The sequence below is a fragment of the Bactrocera neohumeralis genome, chromosome 2 (genome assembly GCF_024586455.1).
Source record: "Bactrocera neohumeralis isolate Rockhampton chromosome 2, APGP_CSIRO_Bneo_wtdbg2-racon-allhic-juicebox.fasta_v2, whole genome shotgun sequence".
In the NCBI taxonomy this organism is placed as follows: Eukaryota; Metazoa; Arthropoda; class Insecta; order Diptera; family Tephritidae; genus Bactrocera; species Bactrocera neohumeralis.
In genome coordinates this window covers 21,131,537-21,145,482 of record NC_065919.1, presented here as the reverse complement: position 1 = coordinate 21,145,482, position 13,946 = coordinate 21,131,537, and the positions used below count along the sequence as shown (strand labels likewise).

At 34.5% G+C, this 13,946-nt stretch overlaps 1 protein-coding gene across 1 annotated transcript in view; it reads right to left on the bottom strand.

Annotated features, from left to right (window-relative positions):
• Window positions 1-13,946, bottom strand: part of LOC126750886 (protein single-minded) — a 193,457-nt gene that overhangs the window by 156,400 nt on the left and 23,111 nt on the right. Inside the window, exon 2 of the mRNA XM_050460658.1 lies at window positions 5,093-5,651. Within this exon, the coding sequence (XP_050316615.1) occupies window positions 5,093-5,550 (458 nt within the window). The 5' untranslated portion in view covers window positions 5,551-5,651. The remainder of the gene's footprint in view (window positions 1-5,092; window positions 5,652-13,946) is intronic.

The window sequence follows — 13,946 nt, the reverse complement described above, 5'->3', positions numbered from 1 at the left end:
AAGAATTCGGTCTTTAGAACCTATATATACATATATATGTATATATGTATATATATATGTATGGATATCTGTCTATAACAGAAGGCTGCCTTAAAATCCATTCTTAGGGTAACATAGTAAACTTAGTATGTTTTTAAAATTCTTCTTAAGTTTCTACTATTCAGTTAAAAATCTTCTCGTCGGTTTTCAATTAAAACAATATAAAAAATATATATAAGAAATAATTTGCGACCCACTAACGTACCACTCTCTACACAATGCTACAGTGTCATTTAAATAAATATCCAGCATTTCAAGGCCAAACTACAGCTAACTGTCTGTTGCATGCTACCAAATACAATAATATTGCCACTACTCACTGTCATTGTCACATAAACGCCACACTTTGCCATTGCGGCAGCGCACACACTGTGGTCAAACGCTGGCACATAAATTAAAAAAAAATAAAAATAAAGACTAATTTAAACCAAAGGAGTTTCCAGCTTAAGTCTTTTGTTTGCTACATGAAGCGATAACCAAGCGGCGCAGACATGCCACAACAAAAGGAGAATAAGCGGTGAAAAGAGAACAAATGAGCTGCATAAAAACAAAGTGGGTGCCACGGCAAGATGTCGCTGTGACTTTTTAGTTAATTTCGGTTTTTTAATGTTATTTTGTATTTTATTTGTTATTTTATTTTTTAAATTTTTTTTTAATTTATTTTAAATATTTTTTTTTTCATTTAATTTTTTTTATTACTTTTTAGCGTTCTTTGCCTTGCTGTCATCAGCCACAGCTCGGCAACAAATGTGTGGCACATTGGCTGTCGATATTTGCACCAAGCGCAACAACAACTCTAACTGTGCGCCACTCCAATGTGAACTGTGTTGAGTCAATATCTGATTGTGTTTCTCTTATTGGCATTTTCTTTTTGTACTTTTTCTTTTCTTTTTGTACTTTTTTCTTCTTGATTTCGTGTTTTTCTTCGTTGTATTTGCCATTACTGTGCTTTAATTTTGTGTGGCAGCGTAGTTCTTGTAAAATTTATCTAGATCTTCTTGAAACAAATAAACAAATGAGTTTGCTTGGCAACAAAAAACGGAGATTAGCGTTAAGTAAAAAGCAAAAAGCGAAATAAAATTGCATAGAAAACAAAAGTAGCAAGTAACAAAATCGGCAATGACAAATGAAGTCAGTTACAAAAAGAAAACATATTGCAATTTCAAGGCGTGCAGATGTGAGCGCCACAATTAAAAGTGCCAAGCAGCTGGTTTGTTTGCTTAGCCGGAGGTTTTATTTCTATGTGTTTTTAAATTTTTTATTTTATTAGTTTTATTTTATGATTTTTTGATGTTGATAGGTGTTGGCTAATCACAGCTGAGCTGCAACTGCCATGCAAACTTCCATAGCTGATTTAAAAAACTGGCTTTAAACTCGTCGAGCTGGGTAAAAAGTTTTGCGATTCCAGAACTAAAAATTTAATAGTCTGGCAGCATAAACATAACTGCTAAAAAAACGCCAGAAAGAAACCAAAAAAATATTTATTCTCTATTAATTTTAAAACAAAAATTTTTAATTTTATAAGATGACACGTATGTTAGAAAATTCTGAAGTACTTATTGGGAAATTAATTAAAATAAAAATGTTAAAAAATTAAGACTTTCAATAAAATTGAATAAAGCAAGTATCTCGATTTTTATTTTCAACTTATTTTTCATACTATATATAACATTTTGTCAACATGACCTTGCAGTAAAACAAGGCTTGCTTGCATTTAATTACGATTGTGCTCAATGATTGCCGCAAATTCTGCATAAATACAATATATACTTGTATGCACATATACATACACATATATATATATGTATATACATATATTTGTATAAACATATATGTATAAAAAAACTATAATAAAATTATTTATTATTTGCATTGTTCAAGCGCAAGTTCGTTGCTTAAGTCTTTTGTCAGACGGTCATTGCTAAACTAGAGCAATATGTACTAATAATCTGTGTGTATTATTGAAGTGACTAAATGTGAGTGGCTGCAGGTTTAAAAATTATAAAAATAAAACAAAATTAAAATAAAACTATAACATTTATTAAAAAATAGTAAAAAAGCTTTAACTACATGCATATGTATGTGTACACACGCATTTATATTCTTGGTCATTGTATATAATCATTAAAGAATCGTTAATTAACGTTCTCTAAACTTCCCACTAATGCGCATGTAAACTGATTTTATTCATTTGGCGCTACGTGGGTGAGCCACAATGGTTTTTGAAAGTTAATTAAATAAAAGTGTTCTCATTGAGTGGCTGGCATTGGCATCGAAAAAATAAGAAACAAATAAACACGCTACAAAAAAAATTAAGTAAAATAAAAAAATAGAAAAATAATATTTTTTATTTTAGAATTTTGATTTTGTTATAGAAAATTAAATTTTTTTATAGATAAATAATATTAAAAAAAAATAAAAAAAGATATACATATAATAATATATTTTTTTATCTTTGTTATAGAAAAATATTTTTTTTTTATAAAAAAATAATGAAATTAAAAATAACTTATTTTATAGAAAAATAATAAAATAAAAAATATGATATAAAATAAAAAATATTATTTTCCTATAAAAAAAAATTGTTTTTCTATAATATAAAAAAAATCAAAATTCCTAAAAAACTTATATTTTTACACTTTTTGAAAAAATAATTCGCAGTATAATCAGTATTTTTTTAATATAGTATAAGCTGACAGCCTGATGAAAAGTTGTATGTAATCTTAAAGTTTGTAATATACAGATATATATAAATAAGGTTTTAGTTTAATAGCGTATTTATTGCTTTTAGTTTATGAAGTTCCGTGGCTTACTTGGAAGAAAAGGGCCTTGAGCCTGTTTCTACAAATTGCTGCGTAATCTACAATCAGGTGTTCTGTTTCATATGCATGATTCTGGTTTCGTCATCCCCAAGGCTGACGGAGAGAGGGCTACTTCGCTAGTCAGCTCATTGCCGGCTATCGCCCTTTATGCCCCGGCACCCAGATCAGGGGTACTCGATTTCAAACTGGTGAGTGGTTCAGCCTTCCTATACACTCCTCCACTAATAGCGATTTGACTTCATAAGCTGAGACCGCTTTTAGTGCCGCTTGACAAATCGCTGCAATAGTTGCGTCGAAGATTAATTCCTGCACGCTGACTTATAGCAAAGACTTCTGCTTGAAAAGTACTCAGGAAACATACTATTGGTATGGATAGCTTGGCATGCGGTCCCGCAATGCCTGCTCAAATGCCTTCTGGTGTTTTCAAGCCATCATTTAGTGCTGCTCCTCAACAGTATGTCAAGCGTGGAGTCATTTCACTTCGCCTTACTGCTGAGAGTAACTCTAAAATTCTTTGAAAATTTACTCTTCTTTGTAACGTCGTCCCTTGGAAGTAGGGCCAGTGGCCTCTAGAGCCTTCATTTGTTGAGGCGACATTATCTTCCCTTTGCCGAAACCCTCTGCTGCCATTAGCAGCATGGTATTTTTCGCTACCTGTTTGATGACTAGATGCAGCGGTGTGAGTTCCAGCATGATTTCAATTGCTGCAGTTGGGCAAGTGCGCATTGCTCCTGAGGCGCAGACGCAGGCGAGTCTTTGCAGCTTCGATAGTCTACGATAGAGAGATATCTTCCTTGCATTCGATGCTCAATCGACCGCTCTTTGAGTGATAATAGGCCTTACGACCATGGTATACAACCAACTGATGATTGCTGGCTTGCAACCCCAGCATAACCAATACTATTCGATCTCATAGTGGGTGTCTTAATTTAATTAAATTCAGTATTCACAGTCACTATTAAATAATATGATTTTCTGCGCCACGGCTTACAATTATTTATTTATTTGTTGGTATTTTTTTATTCATTTTCTATACCTTTAAAAGGGTGCATAATATTTGCCACGAAATTTGCAAGATCCAGAAGAAAACCTGGGTGACCCTATACGAGAATTAGTCCTTTACTTTTTGAGATATCGGTGTGAAATTTTGCACGCATCACTTTATACTTAAGAAGCTACTTATTTAACGGAAAGGCCAAGATCAGATTAATTTAAGTTCCAATTCAAGTCCTTATATTTTTTTGTTTTTTTTTTTTTAATATATTTTATTTGCACTCTATTTTAAAAAAATAATAAGCAAATAAGATAACAAAATCATAATCTGACTTATATTATTGATATCCTTATATGAAAAATTGTTTTTATTTGTCGAGATGCCTTCATGAAATTTGACCCTGATTATTTTCTAGGGCAATGGTATAGTCTTCGAAGAAATTATGTAAATCAAGTAAGTATAGCATATAGCTGCCATACACACTGACCGTTCAAACTGGTGATATAGACGATTTTATACTCTCTCATGCTGTAAGAAATGCACCTGTAAAGGGTATTATAGCTATTATGCAGCTAACGTTAACATTTTTGCTAGCTTTTTATTATTATTATATGTATTTTTAACGCATCAACAGGCACTTCTCGTTCCTGCAGAAATTTTAAAAATGAAAAGCCAACAAATCTGAAAGGCCAAATATTCAGCAGTTATGTAGACGTCACCAAGTTAACTTGCGTAAACTCAAATGACGTCAAAAATATATTAGCATATGACTACTGTGAATGATTAATTCTTTGTGGTTAGAGTCAATGGTGATTTATAGCAAATTTTTTTACACTTTATACCAAAATAGTATTTTATAGGCCTAGTCATAACCATAAAAAGAAGAAAAACGTACCAAAAATAACAACAAACCGTGATTTGAGCGGCAGTTAGCTTCTATTAACGGCATAGCGGCCAACCATTTACTGTTATTAATGTCAATAATAACCAGTAAATAATAGAAAACCACAACAATCTGCCAAAAAGCCTAATAAATTTGCGGCGTCCGACTTTGTTTGGCTATTTAAATTAGCTTAATGGATTTTTGGTCAATTTATTATTAACAAAAATAACAAAAACAAAATGTGAAATGCGTGATTTTTGCCACAAGAAACGGCAGGCGTTGATTACTAATTGAATAAGTCGCTGAAACGCGACTTGTAAAGCAACAACAATGCAAGTGAAGTTTAACACTCACCTGGTAAACATTGCCGATTGTTGTTGTTGTTGCGCTTGCGTTTGTTGCTGCTGCTGCTGTTGTTGCTGCTGTATGTTAACATGCTGTTGATGCGCATGCTGTTGTTGTTGTTGCTGGTGGGGATGTTGCTGCTGATGATGTTGTTGTTGTTGTTGTTGCTGCTGCTGCAGCACGGCCAGCGTTGACTGCGACTGCTGATGCGGATGTTGCACTAAATGTTGCGCAACATGTTGCTGACTAACATGCGTTTGTGGCTGCTGTTGTTGTTGTTGCTGCTGCAGGTGCTGTTGCATTTGCATATGTTGCATGTGTTGCGCGTGCAACGTGTGCAGATGTGGATGCGCCAGCGCATGTGTGTGCGCATGCGCATGCATCTCCGCAATGGGCGTGGGCAACATCGCCGTGGGCGTGCCTGCGCTCAACGCTGTGGGCTTCTCTAAATGTTTATCGGCGTACATTTTTGTTGCTGTTCGTAGTTTGCGCTTGTCTATCTTCTATTTGAATTAATCAGCGTTTTTGTGATTGGTTGAACGCGTCACTTTTGTTGCTGTTTGGGTGCCTGTAATGATTGGATATATTTTGTACATAAATTTTGTTATGATTTTAGTTGTTATGTGAAAGAAAATCAGTGTCATATGCCAATATTATACTAAATCCAAATTCTCAAGGGTTTGAGACTACCAACCAAAAGGAGTCCTACAACAATGGTGGTTTTCTTATAGCGTATAAAACTATGCTGCTTCTCTTAGCGCAGTTAAAATACATCAAATCGAGGTTTCACGTTATCATAAGATATCTTCCGTCTGCTTGATTAACTCTCTGCTTTTGAAGATATCATAATATCAAAAGAATTGATCACGAGTTTCCGGGCACCGTTCCATAAAAATCAACCATCAAGGATTGGTATGCGTACGGTTTAGATATGGAGCAATGAGCACCGAAGACGCTGAACATAGTGGACGCCCAAAAGAGGCTAATTTTTTTGATACGGACGAAGGCATCAAGAGCTCCTTTGTCTCGAGTAAAGTACCCCAAGGAGCAGTGTTAGGCCGACTATTATGGAACCTTTTGTTTGACGGGGTGCTTAGAAGACAGCAACCAACAGATGTGAAATTAATAGCATATGAGGACGAATAAATGCAATGAGTGCCTATTTTGTCTACGCCAATGGTTCTCTTTTTGGTTTTACTCATAAGCACCAGGAAGGTGGAAGAACGAATAGAGCTCACAGCCGCATCTGAAGTATCTGCGAGTAATATTGGATTACAAAATAAAATTTAAGGAACACCTGGCGTATACTCCAGTAAAGCAAACAAAATGTGTAATGCTCTATCGAGAATGATGACCAATAGATGATTTTTGATAGCAAAAACAATGAGTTCCGTAATATTGTATGCAGCACCAATATGGATACAGGCAATGGATATAAAAGCAAATGCTAAACAAATAATTGCACTGCATAGGCTTCCTGCAATTCGAGTAAAAAGTGCTTTTCGGACTATATCAACAGACGCTGCCGCAGTATTAGCCAGTATGCCGCCAATCGACATCCAGGGAGTTGAACTCATGCGGGAGATGAACATATCGGCTATCAGCACTAATTGGCAAAGACTTTAAAGAGGAAAAATAGCACCAAAATGTGGCAGCAGCGGTGGCAGTCCTTATCTAAAGGATGCTGGACCAACAGACCGGATATTCACTGGTGGATAGACAGACGACATGAGGACCTGCATTTCCATCTACCACTAAAACTTAGTAGACATGGGTGCTTTAAAAGCAGACGCTCTAAAGATATCAACTGTATGTAATGTAATGCGTACATCATATAATTCAAGAATTTTTGGTTATGAAATAGCTCGGCGTAAAGTGGATGCCGTACGAGTTCACTTTTGACCAAGACCAAAGAAGAGTTAATAAATCAGAGCGGTCTTTTGAGATATAGAAGTGTAATAAAAACGATTTTTTGTGTCGACATATGACAATGGCTGAAACTTGGCTACATAATTTGACTCCGAAATCCAATCGATAGTCATCCGGGTGAACTGCATGCGATGAACCCGCCCCAAAGCATTGAAAAACGTAACAGTCGGCTACCAAATTATATGTATAAAGCGATGTCTAACGGCCAAATCGCTACTTTTATAATAATATTTTCAGAAAATTTAATTTTTAAGAATTTACCAGGAAATATGCGAGCTTATATCAACATAATTTTCTTTACCTACTCGCTTTAAAATTTTATAGAAATACCACGGGATTTTATATTATTTTGGTGGGTATATGAAATAAAAAGTTTGATCTTTTATTGACATTTCGTAAAAATTTTAAGACAATTAGATAACTACAATCGATGTTATCGATCAAAATGTGACAGCAGCTTTTGGTCATCGGTCGTAAAAAGCATTTTGAACAAAGAGCAAATATTAAATTTTGTTTTAAGCTTGGGAAAACGTATACTGAAACATTTCAAATGATGAAAAAAGTTTATGGTGATCAGTGCCTATCCCGTAGTAAGCATGAGTGGTTTAAGCGATTCCAAAAAGGTCGTGAGGACCTCTGTGACGATCAGAAGTCGGTCGTCTTCAGAAGTCAAAAATAAAGACAATGCTGATTTGTTTTAACGATTCCGAGGATATTTTACACCGAGAGCTCGTCCCACCTGGCCAAACGATTAATGCTGTGCTTTACCTTGGTGTTATGAAGCGTCTTTTGTCACGCATTCGTCGTGCTCGACCACAATACCGTGAGGCAGGGTCCTGGCGCCTGTTGCACGATAATGTGCCGTGTCATCTGTCGACGCTTGTCACTAAATTTTTTGACAAAAAACTCCATATTAACCATTAATCACTCACTCTACTCACCTGATCTGGCACCCTGTGATTTTTACCTATTTGGAAAACTTCATTTGCCCATGAAATGACACTGGTTTCTGGACATTTCAGCTGTCCAAAAGGCGACGACCGATATTCACAAGAGCATTCCGAAAAATGACCTTAAACACTCATTTGAAATGCTAATTGACCGAGCTAAGCGCTGTATCGAAGCACAAGGAAACTACTTTAAATAAAAAAATATGAAAAATATTATTTTTTTGTTTTTTTTTTTAACAGTCCTGTTTCTTTTGCGACAGACCTTGTATATGCACTCCCCAACTGACCCAAAAGACACTTTACTAACACAAAAAAATTGGAATACCATACTTTAATTTAGTCAATTTATCAAATCTTGATTTTGGCAAGTAATTCAAGTGCTGAGCACACGTTTGATGCTTTTGAATGTTGTGAGTTGGTTCCGAGAATATTAAATGTTTTTAGCTTACATTTGTTTAGTTGAGAAATGGTGAGTTTCTTTTATACTTATATCTCATCTTTCTTTTCCTTCCTCGATATTTATAACTTTCACCTCATCTTCAATTGATATTCATATGTTCATCCTCATAAATGTATATTTCCTCATCTTTAACCTTATCTATATATTTAGCTTAGCTTTGTTCGCCTCTCTGTATGTACGTGAACTAATCCCTCAGTTATTGGGATATCGATATGAAATTTTGCACAAACTCTTTTCTCTCCAAAAAACTGCTGAATTATCGGAAGCGCTTATATCGGACTACTATAGCATATTTGTAGTTGTCATTTAAACATAACGATCGGAATCGAATGCTTATATGAATAATTTTTTCTTTTGACGAAATATCTTCACGAAATTTAGTTTGGATTTTAATCTAGAAATTACTACAATCTCTGAAGGAATTGTTGAGATCGGGTCACTATAGCTTATAGCTGTCATACAAACTCAACAATTGCAATCAAGTGCTTGTATGGAAAACTTTTTTATTCAATGAGATATCTTCGCAAAATTTGGCACGAATTAAAAGTATTTACAAAAGCAATGCTATTTTCACAGAACATATCGGACCATTGTAACATATAGCTTGCTTGCATACTGATCACAAGAGTACACAAGTTATTTTTCTACACTTTTTGTTTTAAGAAATGCAGCTGAGAAGGGTATTTTAGCTAGGATATAGCCAAAGTTAACGTTTCTTCTTGTCATTTTTATTTATATCCAATATTTATATCTTTCTCATTCTCATTTAGAGAAAAATATCTCTGCAACGGTGTTTATGATGGAGTTTAAGTGGAAACGCTAAACGAACAGCCACAATTTTATTCATTTATGGAGAAACATATTTCACTTTTTCTAAAAAACTTTGACGCCAGTAAAGTCAGTTATCTTTAAGTAAGTCAGTTACTTATTTTATGCGTAGATATAAAAAATATGATCTCTAAACGTGTTTGAAAACACATGTAATAAAGAAATAATAATAAATAAAATGCTAATAATGATAAATTGAATATATAATCAACAAACTGACTTATAAAATTAGCTAATTTGAAAAGAAAATTGCAAAAAAAATTATAAAACTTGCAATTTTCAACATTTCTGAGCAAAAAAACAGGAACCCATAGAAACGGCAAGGAAAGTTCGTTGCTTAAGTCTTTCGATTTTTTTGTCTTTTATTGCAGACAACAATTTAATGCAGTTATTAGCAACAATAATGGCGCTTGCGCACATAATTGCAAATTGCAATGACAAAATGCAACAAAATCTGAATAATGCTTAAGTGCCACAAATTGTTGCAAGCGAACAAAAATAAACTATTTGTAAAAAAAATCTGAGGCAACAACAATAGACGGTGGCAGGAAAAAATTGTCAAGCAAATTACAACAAAACCCAATAAAAATAGATGTACAGCAAAACAACAGTGGCGGCAATTTGGGACTGGTGACTTTTTAGAACAAGGCACAACAACAACAGTCATACAATAGCAGCCAAAAAGTACATAAAAATAAAAATATTTTTTTGAACAAATAATAACAAAGCTGCAAAAAAAACTGCAGCAACATAACAATGGCGATCAGCAATGCCAACAACAAGCAGCAAATGTTGCTTAGAGGAGAATGGTGTGCGGAAGCGGCAATAAGCGCATTAGAATATCGTGGTCATTATCTGATTATTGTTATTATAAGTCATTATGATTATATTTACGTTTTTATTGCCATGCAGATTTGCAACTGCCACAAAAACAAATACTACTTAGGCATGGAAAAAAATACAAAAAAAAAATGTTAAATACACAAAAATAAGAACTGAGTTCGAGTAATAAAAGCAAATGACCAAGCACACAAAAAGTGCGCAGTAACTTGCAGCAGGCAGCTCACTTGATGCTTAGCGATTGTGGCCGCCAGCGAATTCTATGCGACAAGTGTGCTTTGCGCTTGCCACACTGCTGCTGCTGTTGCTGTTGTTCTTGCTTAAAGGACGCCTACAACACGGCGCTGTTTCAAGCTTGCATTGTTCTGCTGCCACTATTGTTGTTGCTTACACTTAAGCATATTTTTGGTGGCATTGCGGCTGCTGTTTGCTTTTGTTGCACGGCCGCTGGCGGTCAATGCGATGGCGTTGCAACTTTTTTCACTCGCAACGCTTTAGTTAACAATGACCAACAATTATTAATTTCTGTTGTCGTTGACTTTGAATTGCCTTTTGAATTTCGCACTGAATGATCGTAAATAAAGCACAAAAAGCAAACAAATTTATTCTGGCAAAATTGAAAGGTTTTAATGTGGCGGCAAATTGCTGGTGCTTGCATTATAAGTAGGAGGTTTGTTGGTCTATATATTGTCATATGTACATATTGTTTTTTTTTTTGTGGCTAAAAATTAATTTGAGTTATGCCGCCACCCAGATGTAGGCGTTTTGTTGCTGTTTTTGCAAAATAAAATTAATATAATTTCAAGCAATTGAGTGATCTCCACAGACACGATATATATTTGATCACTATAAATCAATTTCTATAAATATAAACAATTTCAAAGCGAAGCTCAAGAAAGGCAGTAGTATTTTTATATTCTGAACAGGGTATAATGTTTGTAACGTCCAGAAGGAAGCTTCAGAGGCCCTACACAATATATATATATACATAGTCAGCGTGATGAGCATACTTGATTTAGCCATGGCCGTCTGTATACACGTGAGATAGGTTAGGTTAGGTTAGATTGCTGACCAAAGATCGCACATGGACTGCTATATGTAGTCCTTTGGGAGGCAATAGGAAGAAGAACTCGTTTCTTGCTAGTTCACTAGCTTTACAGTTTCCTGTGACTCCGCTGTTGCCTGGCACCTATACCTGTCTTATCACAAATACACTGTATGCTATTGATAGCGAGGTGACGCACTCTTTGACCAGCCCTGAACGCACTGTTAATGAGTTCAAAACTAGCATCGCCAGAGTTCGGTTTGGAGAACCCATGAAGTTAAAGTCAGGATTTTCGAGTGTTCAGACACGTGTTCTTTTAGGAACCTAGACTCTCTGAGTCTGATAGCAATTTTCGCAGCCTTCAACCACATAAGGACTCCTAGAGCATAATGGGCTTAATTCTGGTGTCGTAGAGCCAGAGATCCACTTTTGCTGAGAGACCCCACCTTTTGCTATTGGCTCCTCTAAAGCAGTATAAAGCAATCGATACCTTAGTGACCAGGATCCATAGAAGAAAAGAGAAAACTCCACCTTTTGGGGTTCCCTACCCATATTTCGTCGAGCACGTGCATTTCTCCACTCCGTTTCAATCACTTTGTCGCACAGAAGACTGAAAATGAGATGTTTGCAATTTGACTCAACCTAAAAACCGTCCAGAGCAGCTACGACTGCTTCTGGCCGGACGTTATTGAAAGCTTCCTCTATATCAAGGAAGGTTCCAGCAGCGAATTCTTTAAGCTTAATGGCTTCCGCAAGCCATGACACGATATTATGCACAGCAATATCTACGGACTTGCCTTGTCAATAAATATGTTGCGTTCCTGACAAATGGTCTCTCGGAATAAGCCCCCTTATATACCAGTCCATCAGTCTGTCCAGAGCTTTTAGTAAGAAGTAAGAGCGCCTGAAGTCCTCGCTCATAACGTGGGAGGCCCTGCCAGCCTTTGGATGACTACGGCTCGTCTCCAGGCCGCCAGTTTTTGAGATAACGATCTAAAAATTTAGCATATAGCTGTTTCATTTGACGTGGTTTCTTCAAGAAGTTTGGCTTGGATTATTGCAGAAGAGAATGGTGAAATCTCCGAAGAAATTGTTTACATCGGATCACCATAGCATGTACTTGACATACAAACTGGTTGATTAAAGTTCTTATTCTGTTTTGAAGTGTTTGTGAAAGTCATTTAGAAGTTTTTTATTTAAACTAAATTTTTGGAAGAGTTGCCACATGTCGAAAAAAATAAAACTGAAAAATTTGCAGTATCAAATTGAAGGCGTTCCGAAAAATTTTCGAGTAAATTTGAAACTTTACACATGTTTTGGAATGGAGTTGCCAACCATTATACGTTTAAAACTAAGCGGGATATTAAACAAATATGTGGCAAACGCTAAAAATTTATAAACATTTATCTTTTCTTTCAAAAAGTCTTCAATTTGAAAATATTTTAAAGCAGAGTTGCCACTTAACACATATGTATAAATATGAGCCACTGTTTTGTACACCAAAAATATTCAAAGAGGCTTCAAATATGTTTCGAAAAAGAGTTGCTACAAGTAGATAAATCAAAAATATAAAACTGTTTCAAATATTAAGAAAATATGTATCTTACGTAAAGCCCTAAATTTCGTATTTAGGTACTTAATATATAAAAAAATAATAAAATATTTATGATTTGAGTAATTTTTTTTTACCATAAACCAAACTCTAGTCAACTTACTTAAAAACATATCAAGGAAAATTTCCAGTTTTTAAGTGTTCTACTTATTATTATTTCTCATTCTTTGTTTTTTTTTTTTTTTTTTTGTTGTTTTGTCTTTCCTATAAACCAAAATCTTCATTATAATTTTATCTCGATATAAACATAAGAACGGCTTCTGGGCTGAGTCTGCTAGTTAAAAAAATATTCCAATTAAAATTAGTATTGCTTTCATATCATTTCTGTCAATTCGAACTGAATCAAATACTAAATATTATATAAATTTATATATAATATTTCAGTGCTATCGCCACTCCGCCTGTGAGTCGTTCCCCAACAATATTTGATTAGCTGCTCATCTGCTCATCTCAGCCTTCATTATTTAACACAAAAATTTTCCTAGCATTTTCAATTTCATTTGCCACCCTCTCCCCACAACTCACGTGCTTTCTATGTAACTTCCCCGGCCGCAAATAGTTATATACGAGCATTTACAATTGACTTCGCATCAACAAGTTCGTTGCATAAGTCTTTCGTATTTCTAATTAAAAGTCCAACAAAGGCAGGTAAATAGCAACTCCTTACGTTTGACTGACAAATGAAATGATGCACAAAGCTGAATTATTGTGTTGCTTATCAATTATTGTAATCGTAATTCAATCGCAATTGTAAGCGTACAACTACAAAAGCTTACATGAGCGCTATGGCATACTTAACTCGCTTTAAGAGAACTATGAAAGCGTATTTGTTTTGTTGAATAAGCGATAATGATGCTGATGTTATGCACGGGTGAAAAACAAAAAATAAACTTAAAAAAAAAAACAAAAACAACAAAAACTCAGTATAAAAAACCGATCTTGATAAATGAATATTCAAGTAAGAATAATATACATAAAACATAAGCAGGCAATAATAGAAAATTTGGATTAGAAAAAATTGTTTGATGGATGACTGAGCGAAAAGCAACAAAAATCAGAAAAATAACAGTAATAACAATAATAAAAATATTAAAAAGAAATTAACAATTTCTAAAGTGCTTAAAATAATTAATTTAATTTAATTTAATTTAATTAAAAAAATAAAATAAAATAAAACCAAGTTAAATTAAATTAAAATA